The 18,276-nt window shown below is 46.5% G+C and overlaps 1 protein-coding gene across 1 annotated transcript; it reads left to right on the top strand.

The window, feature by feature from the left end:
- Positions 1-750: 750 nt before the first annotated feature.
- On the top strand, positions 751-18,207 carry ELOA (elongin A). The gene is made up of 11 exons (XM_084874921.1): positions 751-923; positions 7,080-7,136; positions 7,909-8,015; positions 8,698-9,886; positions 10,240-10,354; positions 11,102-11,254; positions 11,360-11,457; positions 12,247-12,427; positions 12,730-12,841; positions 14,588-14,766; positions 15,989-18,207. The coding sequence occupies exons 1-11, from the start codon at positions 849-851 to the stop codon at positions 16,048-16,050; spliced, it is 2,328 nt and encodes a 775-aa protein (XP_084731047.1). The 5' UTR covers positions 751-848; the 3' UTR covers positions 16,051-18,207.
- The last annotated feature ends 69 nt before the right edge of the window (positions 18,208-18,276 follow it).

Below are 18,276 nucleotides of genomic sequence, written 5' to 3'. Positions count from 1 at the left end.
TTGGTCTGATTCAGGCCCTACTGCTTCAGAGGAAACAACGCCATTCATTTATTCGTTCTTCGTTCATTCATTCATTCATTCATTCATTCATTATTTGGTGCCTATGGTACCAGACAGGAGACACAGGCTATTAAGCAGTTTAATTTTTCACAAATCCCTTTTTCTCTGGGCCTCCATTGCTCACCTATTCAGAGATGTGTGTTCACAGTGGACTTAAACTATTTAGATTCAAATTCCGGCTTCACCCCATGAAAATTAATTTGGTCTCCGTGAGCCTCCATGTCCTCATTGGAAAAGTGGGGATGATATAACAAAAGTTTCATCGTGCTGCAATGACGGTGAAATTAAGGTAGGACCCAACCTAGGGTGGTCGCAATCTTAATCCCTGCTGAATCCCTGAGCGGCGGACCCGCCCGGGAACCACCGACAGGTGTGAATCAGGGCGTGGCTCAGCCCCCCACCCGGATTAGGTTAGGATTTATGAAGCCCGAGTCTGGGCAGTGGCCTCATTCCGCCTTAACGAGGCAGAGACACGCCTGCCGGGCCTGGGCTCGCACACCGCGGGCTGGAGCGCGATGCCCGCAGCGGCCGGCGCGGGAGACGGCGCGCCCGGCCCCGGCGGCCCTGCTCTCCGGGCGCGGGGCCGCGGGGCGCGCACGGGGGCCGGGCCCGCGGGGCCTGGGGGCGGGGCCCGCGGCCGCCCGGCTCCCCGCGCCTCCCCGCCCCGCCGAGGCCCGGAAGGGGCAGTAGCGCTTCCGTCTCCGCCGGGGAGGCACGGAGGGCGGAGCTGCGGCCCGAGGACGCGACGCGAGCCCAGTTCCGGCGAGGAGGCCGCGCCAGTGACAGCGATGGCGGCGGAGTCGGCGCTCCAAGTTGTGGAGAAGCTGCAGGCGCGGCTGGCCGCGAACCCGGACCCGAAGAAGGTGAGCGAGCGGGCGGCGCGCCGCGGGCGGGCGTTGGGCGGACGCGGCCCCGTAACGGTCGTGGGCCGAGCGCGGCCCCCAGGTCAGCCGGGGCCGCGGGGTTCGGACCCGGAGCCAGGCCGCGTAGCGCTCGCAGCCGGAGTCGGGAAGTTCCGGCCTTGGCCGCTGCCCACGCGGAGAACCCGCACGTCAGGCGGCGGGGCCAGGGGCCGGGCCTCCTGCCTCCCGGCCGGGGCGGCGGCGGCGGCGGGCGGACTCCGCGTGTCCGCGGCTCCCGAGCCGCCCGGGTCCCGGGCCAGCTGTTCCCGCCGGAGCGCCGCCGGGTCCACTCCCGCCGCGTCCCCCGCGCCGGTCCCAGGCTCTGAGGTTGGCGGGGCCGGGGGAGTGTCTGCCGGTGCGCGGTGGGGCCGGGCTGGTGTGCGGTCCTGCGTCTCCGAGAGACGCTTTGGTACTGAACTTGGACCTTCTCACTTTGCGAGTAAATCCCTTAAAAAACGGAGCAAAGTAAACCCCACGTCTCCGCTGTGTACGGAGCCTGAAAACTTCGGTTGTGATTGGAAGAAGAAAGATTAGAAGTTGCGGGTAGGTTTCCTTCTGGCCTCACTTCATAGAAAGGCGAGAGCTAACGTTTCTCGTTTTGCAGTGAGAGGTGGGCAACCATTTTTAATTGTAGTCAGCTAGTTTTTTTATTTTTTAAGCTTTTCTTAACTCAAATGCATTCTTCTCCCTCTCCGACTTCGTTATCCATCTTATCCGTGTCTGGAGAGGTGGATGTTAGAATTTTTTAAAATTTAGGTCCACGGATGGAAACACCCCGGTTTGACAGTCTGTCAGCATTCTGGCCCGAGTGCGGTTTCCAGGAGCGGGTCTCAGCCCCGAGCGCCTCAGGAGGCAGTGATCGGGGAGGTGGAGATGAAGGGGCGATAGATTCTGGTTCTAAACCATTTGCCAGCGAGGACCGGGACAGTCTTTGCTCAGCCTTCCTCACCTGCTGCTTCCTAAGACTGAACTGAAAGGCCGCAGTGCCGGGTTCTGGGAAGTGCCCCGCAGATATTAGTCACCACCCTTCAGTTTCTTTGAAGGCCCCTTTCTCTTCGCCTGGTTCCCGGCTTGTCAGAGGGGAGGGTTTTTTCCTCCACGCGTAAAGGCTGCATACAGCATCTCACCCTCAGGCCACTTTTTAATTCTTTAATTCACACCTAGCTCAAAGATCTGCTTATTTAGGAAGCCATTTTAGTTTTAAATCTGTGAAACTGTAAATGCTTATAATTGCGTTATTTTCTATTGTGGTTTCAGTACTTAGTGGCCAGACATATTTACAAGTTTCTTTTTATAGTAACCCTTTTTGGACGTCTGATAAACGTTCAGTGTTTTTTAGTACCAGTTTTTTCCCCCCAAACTCTGTAGGTTTGGGACTGATCTTTAAAACCTTAAAGCAATATTATGTAAATCCATCTCCCAACCCTAATTTTGGTCTTTCTGTCAGGTTAAAAATATGCACCATGTAGTATCTGTAGTCATTCTCCCACTAGAATTTAAGTTTTGAAGTAGCTTTTCTAGGAAATGTGAACCAAATTTCACATTAGGAAATGGTTTGACTTCTCATCCTATTTGAACTATTAGAGATTATTGCCAGTATTTGGCTTTCTCTTCCCAGTTAGGAAATCACCCTGAACTTCTGGCTTTGTGTCTGACGTGAACCTTAAGAAGATGAGAAAAGCCCTGGCCAGTTTGGCCCGGTTGGTTGACCTATGCAACAAAAGGCCGCACATAACCCAGGCTGCTCTTTGATCCCTAGTCGGGGTGTATGTGGGAGGCAACCTGTGGATATGAGGTTGTTTCTCTCACATCAGTGTTTCTCTTTCTGTCTCCTCCCACTCTTCCCTTCTCCCCCTCCATCTCTCTAAGATAAATTTTTAAAAATTAAAAATAAAAGAAGATGAGAGCCGAAACCAGTTTGGCTCAGTGGATAGAGCGTCAGCCTGAGGACTGAAAGGTCCCGGGTTCGATTCTGGTCAAGGGCATGTACATTGGTCGCAGGCACATAACCAGTAGAGAGAGTGCAAGAGGCAGCTGATAGATGATTCTCTCTCATTGATGTTTCTAACTCTATCCCTCTCTCTTCCTCTCTGTAAAAAAACAATAAAATATATTAAAAAATAAAATAAAAGAAGATAAGAAAATGTTGGGAGATCGTTTTTGTAAAGGGTACGTTAGCTAACATTCAGCAATGAGCTAACTGTAGGGTAAAACTGCAAGCTGGCACAATGGCCTTTTCCTCAACCTTCTGTTAACCCAACAAGCTCCCACAGGTTGATCTTGAAATTGCAAGATGAGCTGAAACTAGTTTGGTTCAGTGGATAGAGCGTCGGCCTGCGGACTGAAAGGTCCCAGGTTCGATTCTGGTCAAGGGCATGTACATTGGTTGCGGGCACATCCCCAGTGGGGAGAGTGCAGGAGGCAGCTGGTCAATGTTTGTCTCTCTTCGATGTTTCTAGCTCTCTATCTCTCTCCCTTCCTCTCTGTAAGAAAATCAATAAAATATATATATTTTTAAAAATTGCAAGATGATTATATAGCTGTATCGAATTCGCAACTAAATCCTGACTTCAAAACCATTATTATGCCGAAACCTGTTTGGCTCAGCGGTAGAGCGTCGGTCTGTGAACTGAAAGATCCCAGGTTCGATTCCGGCCAAGGGATGTACATTGGTTGCGGGCACATCCCCCGTAGGGGGTGTGCAAGAGGCAGCTGGTAGATGTTTCTCTGTCATCGATGTTTCTAGCTCTCTATCTCTCTCCCTTCCTCTCTGTAAGAAAATCAATAAAATGTATATTTTTTAAAAACCAGTATTACCCAAAGGGTGGATTCCATGCATATGTTCCTGGATTTTCTGGTATTAATATTGGTGTTTAACTGTATTTTCACTTTTTAAAAAAGTTTTTGTTTTTTTAAATATATTTTCATTGATTTCAGAGAGGAAGAGAGAGAAACATCAATGATGAGAGAGAATCATTGATCGGCTACCTCCTGCATGCCCCCCACTGGGGATCAACCCCGATGTGTGCCCTTGACTGGAATCGAACCTGGGACCCTTCAGTCCGCAGGCCAACACTCTATCCACTGAGCCAAACCAGCCAGGGCTATTTTCACTTTTGAGGCCATCTATGGTCAAGGTTTACTTGGTGCAAAGGTGTCAGGCAGAGAACAGGATCACTTAATTCCTACTATTTTATGGAAAATAATTTTTATGGCTGGTAAAGTTACCTGTCCATTGTTCCATTTTGAATGTGAGACTACCCAGAACACAGTTTGATGGCCAGTGGAGACTTAAGGAGTCAACTTTATGAACATATTTTGCTCTTTGGGTTTGAAGGGAGTGTGCAGAGGACAAGTGAAATTCCTAAGCACGTATTGTGCAAATGTTTGACATTTCTCAGTTCTCAGTGATCTGTTATCAGGTCTTGCAAACTCTACAATGGTCTGTTGGCTTAATAACAAGTTTCCATCTATCCGAGGATGCCCGAGTGCTTTTACCTTGTTAGTGTGTGCTTTTTCTTGAACCTCATTGGCAATAGAGGGCTCTGCAGTTCCTTTTCTCTCACTTAGGGAGCTAAATCATTTTTTAAATCTCCAGGGCTTTAGCTTTGTCTGCTTTTAAGTCGCCCTTACCAACCAAAGCAAACCAGATAGCATTCACTCCTCCCGTTAGTGCTGGGCTTGGGGTGGAACACACCCTCAGTGACTTCTGGCCCATCCTAACGCTGCTCTCAGAGGTCCTGAGGCTCCTTTGTCCCAGGTGCCCTTACGCCATGGACTCTGGACTGTCCGACAAAGTGATCCTATAGGGAGGAGCTTTTTGCTGTGGGGTAAGCTAAGTTCTGCTTTCTAAGGACAGTGTTGTTTTGGATGTTCCTCCTGGCTTTGTAGCACATGCTGTGGTAGGTATTCTTGATTACTAGCTCATTAGGTAAGTCTCCACATCTATAAAATGGGGAGAATAGTATCCACTTTATAGAGGTGATTAATGAAGATGGAGTAAATGAGGTGACAGATGTAAGAACTTAACACGGTCATCTAGACACAGTAGATGGTATATAAGTGCCTCCCTGGGAATGGTATTAAGGGAGACAGCCTATTTCTAACCTTTTCAATGCTTCTAAGTTTCCTTTAAGGAAAGGAATTGTCATTCATCTTTGTACCCATAGCTTTGATGGCAAGAAATGCACATAAACTTTCTCCTAAGTTGGATGTTGGTGGTGATCAGATTTGAAGTGGAGTATAATTTTCACTCAACTATGAAGGTGTAACTCCCTAGATCTACCACTCGCTTCTCATTTGTTTCTCGTCACAGTGTTATTACTTGTGATCCAGTTGCTCTGCCTACTGACCATGTTCAGTAGTTACTGAGGTAGAGTGACTAGAGAAACATGCTTGCTACTCCACCTATAGCATTGTGACATACTTACCTCCTCGACTGCAGTGGAAAAAGAACAGATTGTCTTCTCTACTATGTAAATGTAAAGGTAGTCACGGTCTACTTTAAACTACTTATAATTTGTAGAACTATTTGTAATTTGCAGTTTAAAAAAATTAAAAAAATAAATATATATATATTATTGATTTTTTTACAGAGAGGAAGAGAGAGGGATAGGGAGTTAGAAACATCGATTGAGAAAGAAACAGATCAGCTGCCTCCTGCACACCCTCTACTGCCTCCTATATAGATTTTAAAAATGATTTAGCTCCACAAGTGAGAGAAAAGGAACTTCAGAGCCCTCTATTGCCAATGAGGTTCAAGAAAACACACACACAAAGCACTAACAAGGTAAAAGCACTCGGGCATCCTCGGATAGATGGAAACTTGTTATTAAACCAACCAGGGTACATGCCCTTGACAGGAATTGAACCTGGGACCCTTCAGTCCGCAGGCCGAACTCTATTCACTGAGACAAACCGGTTTTGGCTGCAGCTTCTTGAATGGTAGTATGTTTACATGTACATATATTTTTTCTAGAGAAGGACATGACTAGTCATGACTTTTGGTGGAAATAGAACAAGTAGAACTTTGGATTGGCTGGGGACTATCTGGTTGAGGTCAAAGGTAGGCATTTAAAGTTCTGTTGGAGCCCTAGCTGGTTTTGCTCAGTGGTCTAGTGTCAGCCCTTGGACTGGAGGAGGGTCACAGGTTCGATTCTAGTCAAGGATATGTACCTCGGTTGCAGCCCCCAGTTGATGTATGTCTCTCACATTGATGTTCCTCTCTGTCTTTACCCCTCTCTCTAAAAATTAATGGAAAAAATATCCTTGGGTGAGGATTAACAAAAAAATAAACATCTGTTTCTTGAATGAAATTATTAATTATAAACACTTATTGAGCTTTTATAGGATGCCATGGCTAAGGACTACGCATGGTTGTTTGAGTGGAAACAGGACTCAGTTCCTATTTTGTAGGTGGAGTGAATGGGGTGCAGAGAGGTTACTGACTTGTACAAGATCGCCTGGCAAGGAGGTGACAGGGCCAAACTGAAGCCTGTCTCTGACTCCGGAACTGTCTTAGCAGCAGTGCTGGCCTGATTCTGACCTAGTTTTAGGGACTACGGGAAGGAAATGTGACCAAACCCAGATCACTTTTCTAATATACGCAGACATTGTGTGTTTACCATTAATGGCAAAGCTCTGATTCTGGCAACTTGAAATTGGTCTTGCCTTCCCATTGTTTCCAAAAAACAGTTCTGTTACACACTGCTGACTGCCCGGAAACATGATCCCCTTTCCCTGCGGAGACTTCTGCTCCTTTTTCTTCTCCTCTGTGCCAGGTCCATGGGTGATTTCCCTAAAATCAGTTCCTGTGTTAGATAGTTGATAACTTTTCTTAGAGTTGGTCGGTTTGATTCTCTTTAAGTCTCATTTCCTGTTGGTGTAGCAAGTGCTTAAAAGCCGGGAACCTAAGCCACAGACCTGTGGGAATCTCGCCCTACTTGCGTCCTATGGCAAGTAACTTACCTTTTCCGAGCCTGTTTTCACGCTTGTAAAATTGGGATAATAACCATACTTGTTACTGTACAATACTTAGACCGAGTATTTAACCATCAGATATTATTATTTATTCCAGTGAATGTTTATAGGAATTAATGTTTATTTTATTCTCTACAGCTCTTAAAATATTTGAGGAAACTCTCCGCCTTGCCTATTACAGTAGACATTCTTGTGGTAAGAACTGTATATCTTTTAATCTTATATAAAACTATAGCCTCTTTGTACAGTAAGACAAAGAGCATGGGCTTTGGAAGTGAAGAGAAGGAAACATAAGATCGTGTATTGTATGATCCCATTTATATGAAATGTCCAGAATAGGCAGGTCAGAGGCAGTAAGGAGGTTAGTGGTTGCCAGGGGTTGGGGGCGATTGGGAGCAGCAGGGTTTCTTTCTAGGGTGACAAATATTCTGGAATTAGACAGTGGTGGTGGTTGCAAAGTATTGTAAATATTCTGTAAACCACTGAACTATACACGTTAAAAAGGTTAAAATGGTGGATTTTGTTACATGACTTTTATCTCAAAAATATTTTTCTAAAAACTGAAAGAATATTGGCTTTGTCATCAACTAGTCCTGAGTTCAAATCTAAGTTCTGTTCCTGTAGCTGTTCTGTGTAACAGTGGGCAGATTCCTGTCTCACAGAGTTGTTACTGGAGGATTGATTGGGATACTGTATGCAAAGCTGCTAGCTCAGTGTCTGGCAGCGGCCAGAATCACTGGTTATTGTAGAAGTGTTTTAATTCAGCATCTCCTCTTCTGACCTGGTATGCTTTGTTTGCTACTGTGTGTCAGAGGTTTGGGGTATAGAAACAAACTAATCTGTACGGAGGCTTGCAAGGTACCTTTTAGGAAGGAAGGAACTGGTTTGTTGAAAAAGCAAGAGTCCGATTTCTTTGAAAATGGTGAGCCTGTTTCCACAACTCTAACAATTCCTGTGCCATCTGCAGGAGACCGGCGTTGGGAAGACAGTAAACAGCTTCCGAAAGCACGAGCACGTGGGCGGCTTTGCCAGGGACCTGGTGGCCCAGTGGAAGAAGCTGGTTCCTGTGGAGCGGTAAGAACCTCGCTCTGGTCTCTTCAGATTCTGGTTAAATCTGGCATTGGGTGTGTTTGCAGATAGAAATGCTTGTCTTTATTATTCCTCTCTGCCTTCTTATTTAAAATATTTTGCCTCAAATATTAAAATAATCCATGATTATATTATTAAAAAGTGCTTAAGAAATTTTGATCCCTATTTCTATTTTTAAGTCTACCACCCAAAGATAAGTATTATTAAAAGTTTGATGTTTCTAATGTTTTCTTAAAAGGCTTTTTATGTAGTTGTGAACAAACTATATAACATCCCCTATTTGATTCCCAAGTTTTGTGTGTGTGTGTTTGTTAATCCTCACAGAAGGATATTTTTCCCATTGCTTTTTAAATATTTTTTTAGAGTGGGGGAGACATCAGTGCGAGAAAGATCAATTGGTTGCCTCCCACATGAGCCCTGTTTAGGGCCAGGGATCGAACCTGCAACCCAGGTACATGCCCTTGAATAAGAATTGAACCCAAGACTCTTCAGTGCATGGGCTGAGCATGCCGCCGAGGGCATGAGTTCCCAATTTTAAAACTTAAAGACTATTTCTAACTCTTGCCTTCTCTGTGGCTCTTCTGTGAGTTCAGGGTCCGTGACTGTGTCCTGAACAAGGATAACGCTGAGATTTTTAACTGCTTTATCTGTGCACCCTTCTGTTTAGAAACACTGACCCTGATGAACAGGACTGTGAGAAGAATGATTCCCGAAAGCGCCCCAGGGACGCCCTTCAGAAGGAGGAGGAGGAGGAGGTAGAGGCGGACTATCAAGAAAACTGGAAAGCCTCCAGTAGCCAACAATACAGTCCTGATCACAGACAGAAAAAACACAGGAAACTCTCGGAGTTCGAAAGACCTCACAAAGTGTCTCACAGTCAGGAGCGACGAGAGGAGCGAAAGAGGGGCCACAGGGCTTCCCCAGTTTACTCTTCAGACCATGAATCTTCCGATTATGGCCACGTTCAGTCCCCTCCATCGGCCGGCAGTCCTCATCAGATGTCCGCGGACCATTACAGATCCCCCGACGAGGATCACGAGCCCTTTGTTCCCCAACAGAAGCCTGGAAAGGGCCACAGCAATGCCTTCCAGGACAGACTCGGGGCCAGCCAGGAAAGACACCTGGGTGAGCCCCGGGGGAAAGGGGTTGTGAGTCAGAACAAGGAGCACAAATCTTCCCATAAAGAGAAACGTCCCGTGGATGCCAGGGGAGAGGAGAAGTCGCCTTTGAGCAGAGAAAAATCCCACAAGGCCATCTCCAAAGAGGAAACCCGCAGGCCCCTCTCGGGGGATGGCACAAAGGAGAAAGCGCCCTCTAGTGGTATCAAGAAAGAGAAGGACCGAGAAGGCAGCTCCAAGAAGTTTCTATCCCCCTTGGAGACTGCTTCAGACAACCACCGCAAAAAGCAAAAGCACAAAGACTCAGAGAAAACCAAATCAGACAAAAACAAGCAGAGTCTAGACAGCTTGGACAGAGGAAAGGGGGCCGGAGACCTGCCGCCCAAGGCAAAGGAGAAGGTTTCTAACAACCTAAAGACTCACGAAGGGAAAGGGAAAACTCATTCGGACAGGAAGTCAGGGGGCTCCCTCCCTCGAGTTGAGGAGACAGATATGGACGATGAATTTGAGCAGCCCACCATGTCTTTTGAGTCTTACCTCAGCTATGACCAGCCCCGGAAGAAAAAGAAAAAGGTTGTGAAAACCTCAACTGCGACTGCTGGAGAAAAAGCACTAAAAAAAAAAGATTCGAAAAGCACTAGTAAAAGCGTGGACGCAGTTCCGAAATCGCCTAGGGTGAACGAAAACAAGTCAGAGAAGCACCAGGCGGCTGGAGCCGAAGCAGCCAAGCCGAGAAAGGTAACCTTCCGCCCCTCGGTGGCTCCCATTCAGAGCGTCTGGCTCTGCGGAGCTCCTCGGACCCGCCCTGCTGCTGCTGGCTGGGCTGGCTTTTGTGTGGCTGGTTGAATTTCAGTTTGAAGTAATTTCCTCCAGGCCTCTCCCTGCCAGGGGGTGGAGAATACCCAAGACACGTGCTTGCTGAGGTGCCCTGGGTGCTGGGCTCGTCTGTATGTGTTTCCTGACCTGTGTGGTCAGACATGCCTGTGGCCCCTCCCGCCTGGGTCTGCCTGGTCCCTCTGTTGGGATGGACTGAGGAAGGGAAGCTGTGCCTGTAGAAAAGGGCACTCCGGTCACTGGCCTCTCCTCCGCAGGTCCCCACCGATGTCCTGCCAGTGTTGCCAGACCTCCCATTACCTGTGATCCAGGCCAATTACCGGCCACTTCCTTCCCTCGATTTGATAGCCTCCTTCCAACCAAAGCGAAAAGGTAATTTTCTGTATCTGTTTTTTTTTTTAATGGAAGATTTAAAAAATCATGATGTGTCATCAGATTTTGGTGAGTTTCTTAATTGGACAGGCTCTGGAGTTTGATGTCTTGGGTTTGAATCCATCTCTGCCTTCTACAATTTACATGAACTTGGGTGGTAACTTAATTTCCTTGGGCTTCAGTTTCATATTCTTTAGGTGAGAATAATAATGGTTTGTTCTTAGGGCTGTTAAGTGGATTAAAAATTGATAAAGCACTTAGCTAACATGTCTCTTTTTTTAAAAATTGATTGCAGAGGAAGAGAAAGGGAGATAGAAACATCGAGGAGAGAGAATCATTGATCAACTGCCTTATGCACGCCCCCTACTGGGGATTGAGCCTAAAATCCCGGCATGTGTCCTTGACCGGAATCGAACCTGGGACCCTTCAGTCCACAGGCCGACGTTCTGTCCACTAAGCCAAATTGCTAGTTTAAAAATCTTTTTAAAAATGTGGGAAGTCTATGTGCTGACATGGAATGATTTCTAAAATGTGGTAAATGAAAAAAACGATAGTAGTGAGTATGTTATTGGTTAAAAAGAAATACAATTCATATTTGCTTATTCTCTGGAGGGACACAAGGAACTGGTAACATTGGTTACTGCTGAGAAGGGAACTGGGAGGCTGAGGAATGGGGTGGGAAGGGGAGTTTTCACTAGATAGCTTAGAGCTTTTTGTAACTTATGTTCTGTTTTTCTCGCATTACAGCACACTCTTCCCAGGAAGAGGATGAAGCCGGATTCACTGGACGGAGAATGAATTCTAAGATGCAGGTGTACTCTGGTTCCAAGTGTGCCTATCTCCCCAAAATGATGACCTTGCACCAGCAGTGCATCCGGGTTCTTAAAAACAACATTGATTGTAAGTCACATGCTTCTCTCTAGCTCTCAAGCACGTTGTGCCGCTAGGGCCATATCGCTGGTGGCTTGGCTATTACTCAGCGCTTTCACCTCTGATTGTCTGCAGCAATCTTTGAAGTGGGGGGCGTTCCGTATTCTCTTCTCGAACCTGTTCTGGAGAGGTGTACGCCTGATCAGCTGTACCGCATAGAGGAATACAATCATGTGAGTATCCCGTTTGGGTGGGAAGAGGGCAGTTTTCTGGCTCATGTCTCTAAAAATAGCATTGCCTCTGAATCAGCTGGAGGGTAGGCCACAGGTTGGATCACTGTTCTGGGCCTGTTTGTTTTGCCAATGGGCCTTTGAACAAAATTATTTTCAGCATCTGTCTCTGGCATCTCAAGTGGGCCTCTTGGGCTATAATCTTAGGTGGGCTTCAAAGGGAGCAGGAAAGCACTTCCCACACCTCCTTTGAGCTTAGCTGCTCACAGAGGCAAAGGGAGAGTTCTGGGATCCAGGCCGGGGACAGAGCTTTGTGCTGACACTCAGGTGTCTGGTGAGTTTTTTAAAGAGCACAGGGGCTGGGTGTGGCCTAGGCACATTGAGATCGATCCAGAAATCCTTTCCCTTTCCCAATGCTGGGACACAGTTATCTGATTGAATCCTGACACATTCTCCTCAGGTGGCCCCTCGCCATTTCAGTTCAGTGTAGTACTTGGGAAATGCCTGGATTTGACTTCACTCTGGCTTGACCTTTCACTGATGTTTCTAAAGGAAAGTAATGATCTTAGACTAATTTTGTGTTGTCTTATCTCCTAACCCTCCAAAAGCAGCTAGTATAATGCATCACATTTAACTTTAAGTTTGTGATTTGGTTTGTTTTTTCTAGAGCCATGGTATTTTAATATTTCTATATAGACAAAAAAAAATCATTAGGAAACCTAGGTAATTAAGGATGAAAAAGAGATACATAAGAGTGCTTGCATATAAATGATGTCTTGGTTCTGGTTTTAGGTATTAATTGAAGAAACAGATAAATTATGGAAAGTTCATTGTCACCGAGACTTCAAGGAAGAAAGGCCCGAAGAGTATGAGTCATGGCGGGAGATGTACTTGAGGCTTCAGGATGCCCGAGAGCAGCGGCTACAACTATTGACAAAGAATATCCGATCTGCACATGCCAATAAGCCCAAAGGTAGGCGGGGCGGGGCAGGGCCGGGCAGAATAGTGAGCCCTGTGCTCTGGGCCACAGCAGGGTCTTGTAGGCCCCGCTGATGTAGGGCCTCTGGCCCCTAAATCTCTGGTATTTGCACAAGTGGGGCAGAGGTGGGGTTTTTCTACCACTGCTTACGCTACCCTACAAAGCGGTTTTCAGGGTTGGTGAACCCTCAGCCTTGGGAGCACTTAAGCTTTTATCTGGCAATAGTGTACATCATTGAAATAACAGTAGCATCTCTGTTCCAGAAGGCAGGCGTTAATCTCCGTATTTCTCCACAGGCCGACAGGCAAAGATGGCCTTTGTCCACTCTGTAGCCAAACCACCTCGTGATGTTCGAAGGAGGCAGGAGAAGTTTGGAACAGGAGGAGCAGCTGTGCCCGAGAAAATCAGGTACCATCTCTGCTGCTCTGGTTTCTGCAAGCTCGGAGAAGAGGGCCCATGAGCTTTTGCTCACCCCGAGAAGGCAGCCCAGTGCAAGAAGCCATTCATTTTGGGGGGAAAGCATGGGAATCCAGAGTGGTTTCTGGAGCCCCAGCTTCCTTGACTGCAGTGCAGGCTGGACAATTATTGCTGACTCTCAGAGAGGTCAAGGTTAAGTAGAGAACAGGGCCTGAGTTCTGGAAACACTCACTTATGCTTTCCTTTTCCCTATTTAAGCAAAAGTGGAGTTTACTGTATGACTAATTTATTTAATACTAGTGGCCCGGTGCATGGATTCATGCACATTGAAAGGAAATTAATTAGAAGGTGGCCAGCAGGGTGGGACTGGGCAAGACAGCCAAATATGCCTTGTAGCCAATCTTCTACGGTCCCTCCCTGGCCGCCTATGACACTGGTCACGGTCACTGGTCACCACAGCTCAGCAGTAAACTATATTTGGGGCCAACAGTGCTCCAGGAACAACACATTGCCGAAAGTGGAATCGCACGGCCTGATGAGGAATCGGGCTCCCTTCTCTCTGGTTCTGGGGTGCATCACCCGAGAACCGCTGTTGCCAAATCACTACAGCTTGGCAGCTCCTGCATTGAGTGTTTGCCCCCTGATGGTCAGCGTACATCATGGCTACTGGTCAGATGGTCAGCGTATATCATGGCTACTGGTCAGATGGTCAGCTGGTGGCTTAGGCTTTTATATATGTAGATTTTAAAGAAGGGAGAGGGAGAGAGAGAAACATCAATGAGCCCTGACCAATTTGGCTCAGTGGATAGACTGTCAGCCTGCAGACTCAAGGGTCCCAGGTTCGATTCCAGTCAGGGGCATGTACCTTGGTTGTGGGCACATCTCCGGTAGGGAGTGTGCAAGAGGCAGCTGATTGATGTTTCTCTCTCATTGATGTTTCTAACTATCTCCCTTCCTCTCTGTAAAAAATCAATAAAATATATATTTAAAAAAAAGAAACATCAATGATGAGAGAATCATTGCCTACTTCCTGCACAAGCCCTCTCCCCCACCTACACACACACACACACACACACACACACACACACACACACACAGGATTGAGCCCCCAACTCGGGCATGTGCCCTGACTGGGAATTGAGCCATGACCTCCTGGTTTATAGGTCGATGCTCAACCACTGAGCAACACTGACCTGGATGAACTCTTAATGTTTACATGATCATCTCTTGGTTTTCCCATCTGGGCAGATGGCAACTCCATCCTTCCTGTTGCTCACACCACTACTCAGGTCGTCCTTGACTTCTCTTACCCCCATATCTGATCCAGCACAAATACCACCAGCCCTGCCTTCTAAAGATGCCCCTAATCTGACCCTCGCCACCTCCATGGCCTAAACAGTGAAAAGTTAGTTGAGGCTATCATTCCTTTTGAAGGGCTCACTGTCACCTCAGAGCCACTTCCAGAAAACCTGGGAGTAATATAAATACAATCTGGGGCAATATTTGTTAATTAAAACTGTCTTACAGTTCACAAAGAAGCTAAATAACAACAGAAGTATAATTGACCTTAAAATGCTCAGTGAGACTGAGGCTTCACATGAGTTCTGAAGTGTTCTCAGGCGGGGGCGCTGTCAAAGCCACGGAACAGAGTCTCCTCAGAAAGGCTGCCGGCTTCAGTGCTGGTGCTGCAGGTGGACCGCTCATCTCATCGCTAACCAGCTTTGTTCTGTGTTGCAGGATTAAGCCAGCCCCGTACCCCATAGGAAGTAGCCAAGCTCCGTCCAACAGCGGCAGCAGCAACAGCTTTCCTGCCAGCCCCGAAGAGCCCGCCTACGACGGCCCCAGCACCAGCAGTGCCCACTTGGCGCCTGTGGTCAGCGCTGTTTCCTACGACCCTAGGAAGCCGACTGTGAAGAGTGAGTGACTGGGGTTTCTGCTCAGATATTTCAAAACTAGTGTTTGAACCCTTTAATGTCGTTACCTGCATCATGTGTGTGCTGAAGGTAGCGTCCGTCTGATGCCTTGCACATAGCTGGTCTAAATGTCAGTAACCCCCCCCCCCCCCGTTCATAATGCATGTGTATCTTTCAAACAGTGATCATAATGAATGTTCATTTGCCCTTTTTTTAAATTTAAATGTAAAACCTTCTCCAGGCAATAACAGGGTTCATAACCATTATTGACAACAACATGATAGTTCATCTTATGAGGTTTTTACAACCTTAAAACCCCAGCTTCCAAGTATTTATTTTTATTGTTTAAAGTATTACAAAGAGTTTACATATGTCTCCTTTCTTTTCCCCCCATTGACCTTCTCCTGGCCCCAAGTATTTATTTTTTATATCTAGTTGTGTCTGTTCATATTTTATTAATTTGATTACCATAGATCAGTGGTCTGCAAACTCATTAGTCAACAGAGTCAAGTATCAACAGTATAACATTTGAAATTTCTTTTGAGTCAAATTTTTAAAACTTATTAACTTCTTCTAACGCCACTTCTTCAAAATAGACTCTCTCAGGAAGAGCCACACTCAAGGGGCCAAATTGCCAAATGTGGCTCTCGAGCCGCAGTTTGCCGACCACGACCATAGATGATGCCCAATATTCTAAGGAGGTGTCCCAACTTAAAAGCATTATTCTGTCTTCACCTCAGTGCCCATGAGAGAGTAGGAATCCTGGCTTAAGCTTTGGCTGAGCGCAGGTTAACCAGTCCTTACGCGGTATTTGCATTTTAGCTTGTGGTAGGCCTGTTGCTACACTGGGCAGACGGGTGGGAAGGGAATGCTTTTTGCTGGCTTGGGTGTTATGAGACAGTTAAATTATGGCTCAGCATGGCCTTCAAAGTCTGGATTGAATTCCAGTTCTGCCACTTATTGGGGCAGGTTGGCCAGTGTCTGAGTCTTGGTGAGGTTGTTAGAATTAGAAATAGTTATTGTTCCAGGCCTGGCAGGTGCTCAGCAGGTGGTAGCTCTGTGCTGCTGCTTCTGTTGTGATGTTAGCCAACAGCTACTGCTTGCATCCATTTTCCTGGAGGTGCAGGACCAAGAGTGGCAAGACCTTAGCTGATTGTTAACTTCTGGTGTTGTATGTCTAAACTGCCACGGATCTGAAACGGGGGCCTTATTTCTCTTTCCACAGAAATTGCCCCCATGATGGCTAAGACAATTAAAGCTTTCAAGAACAGATTCTCCCGACGATAAACTGAGGACTTGCCTTGGAGGTGGAATTTGGGGGTGAGGAAGACAAGGACAGTGGGGTTGGGGAATGGAACTTCCAAAGGAGACCCAAGTCTTCTGCTTTGTGGCAGCTTTGGTCTCCGAGTCCTGCACAGTCCGCAGGTGTCGCATCTGTGAACCTGTGCGGCCACTGCCTCCCGCCTGAGAACACTTCAGAACTCTGAAGAAGATGTGAAGCCTCAGTCTCACTGAGCATTTTAAGGTCAATTATACTTCTGTTGTTTAGCTTCTTTGTAAACTATAAGATAGTTTTAATTAATAAATATTGCCCCAGATTGTATTTATATTACCCCCAGGTTTTCTTTTTTTGTTTTTTGTCCTCTACTACATACTTAGCTTTTACGTTCAGGTCCTTTATTAAAGTTAAACAAAGGCCTAATGGAAGCCATTCTCCTATCCCAGTCCAGCTCTCCTGAGTGGACACTGGTACAGAGGGCGGACTGGGCATCCCCAGAGCCTGTGTGGCGCCCACTACACACAGGTGAGCAGTGGGCCTGGGCTGCCGGTCCTAGCGGGGCCTCCGCAAGCAGACAGGAGCATCCCGGTAGACCCCTCCCCTCAGACCCTGCTCAGTGTTGCTTTGAGTTCCTCTGCAGGTACAACTCTTTATTATTCATTAAATAGTATTTATTAAGGGAGGTTATTTGTAAAGGTCTAGAGTCTTTCCCCCCATCCTTTTTTGCAGTTCCCAATTATTTTATTTTTATTTTTGAGGCTCACTTGAGGACACAGACCCTTGGGAGACCAATTTGCACAGAATCCCAGCATTTTTACAATTTCCAGTATCTGATTCAAAACTAGGTTTTTTTCCCCTTCCTGTTTTTCCTTCTCCCATTGGCATGGGAGAAACACAAATACATGGCAGGGCCCCCACCCCCCAAATACAGCATCAGAATTTTAAAAGCCAGCACTTTAATCTCCGTCTCTATGAATTACTACTAGAAGTGAATGGTTTTAAAAGTTGTAATGCTATGTTGGGAATTTTGTTTTTGCTTTCTTTAAAAGGTAAGATCATGTGATTGAAAGAGCACAACAATTTGCTATGTTTTGTAGAGAACTTTGCAGCTGAAGCTCTCTACTTTTCGAGTGTGTGAGCCAGAGTTTGGAGGGAAGGGCCAACGTAGCAAAAGCGTCCAAGCTGTAGCATCGGGGCGGGCGAGACCGCAGGGCGTCCGTGTGGTTTGGGAAAGGAGGGCCGCGCTCTGAGTTTACTAAGGAGCAAGATCAGTGCTCTGCTGTACAGGCGCCTGTGGTGATGTGACCTAAGTATTGCTCTCTTTTAATTTGCTGTTTTTTAACTGGGTGAAACATTATTTCTCTTAATGGATTTTATTTCTCTTGATTGATTGTATTACCATTCCATCCCTACCCCCGAATCTTAGGAATGTTAGGAAGCCTCTTACCTAAAACCAAATGAACATCTGGGTCAGGTGCCTAGAACAGCTTCCTCAAGGTGTCCACCTTAAAGCTGTCTCTTAGCTGTGTGTCCACGTCTGTCATTGAGACCAGTCTTTCACATTTCAGACTCAGTTGTGTATGATTTTATTTCCTTTATTAGGAGTCTTTAGTCAGGGAGGGAAAACACACATTTTCATCCCGACATCACTTCCATAAAGATTTTTAATCACCCCGGTGTGCATAGAGCCAGGTCTTTCCTCCTCCCCTTCCACGCATGTCTGCACCGGGGCTGTGACTTGGTGAAACCAGGAAGGAAGGAAGAGGAGAAGCCCAATTTCTAAATGACCTCCTCGCCTGGGTGCTGGGCATGGCTGCAGAGCAGACATAGGATGACGTCCAACTTTTGGTCTCATTTGTGAAAACGTGTGCAATTTTTTTCCTGTGCTACACTACATACATATCAGCAAATTACAAATTAACCCTCTGTGATCGTTGATATAATGAGCAGTTTCTTTAGGGCTTTCTCTTTCTTTCCGGGAAGCGGGAGGGGAAGGAGCAAGTTGTCATCTTGCTCTTCATTTGTATTTTGGTCCCAAAATGTAAATATAATTTTCTATGTTACTTTTTTGTGGTAACTACCAAGATGAATATTTTAATTAGATAAGTTATATGAAATGAAAGAAAAATTCCATGTCTAAATAAAAAACAAACAAAAAATCCCAATCATTGTTGGTCTTTCTCCCTTATTGTGTCAAAGAATGGAAGTTGGTCGCAAAAGGTCTGGTTCCTGGG

The sequence above is a fragment of the Pipistrellus hanaki genome (assembly GCF_964339955.1).
Source record: "Pipistrellus hanaki genome assembly, chromosome: 2".
Classification (NCBI taxonomy): domain Eukaryota; kingdom Metazoa; phylum Chordata; class Mammalia; order Chiroptera; family Vespertilionidae; genus Pipistrellus; species Pipistrellus hanaki.
The sequence above is the reverse complement of the archived record's forward strand: the minus strand, read 5'-3'. Positions and strand labels throughout refer to the sequence as shown.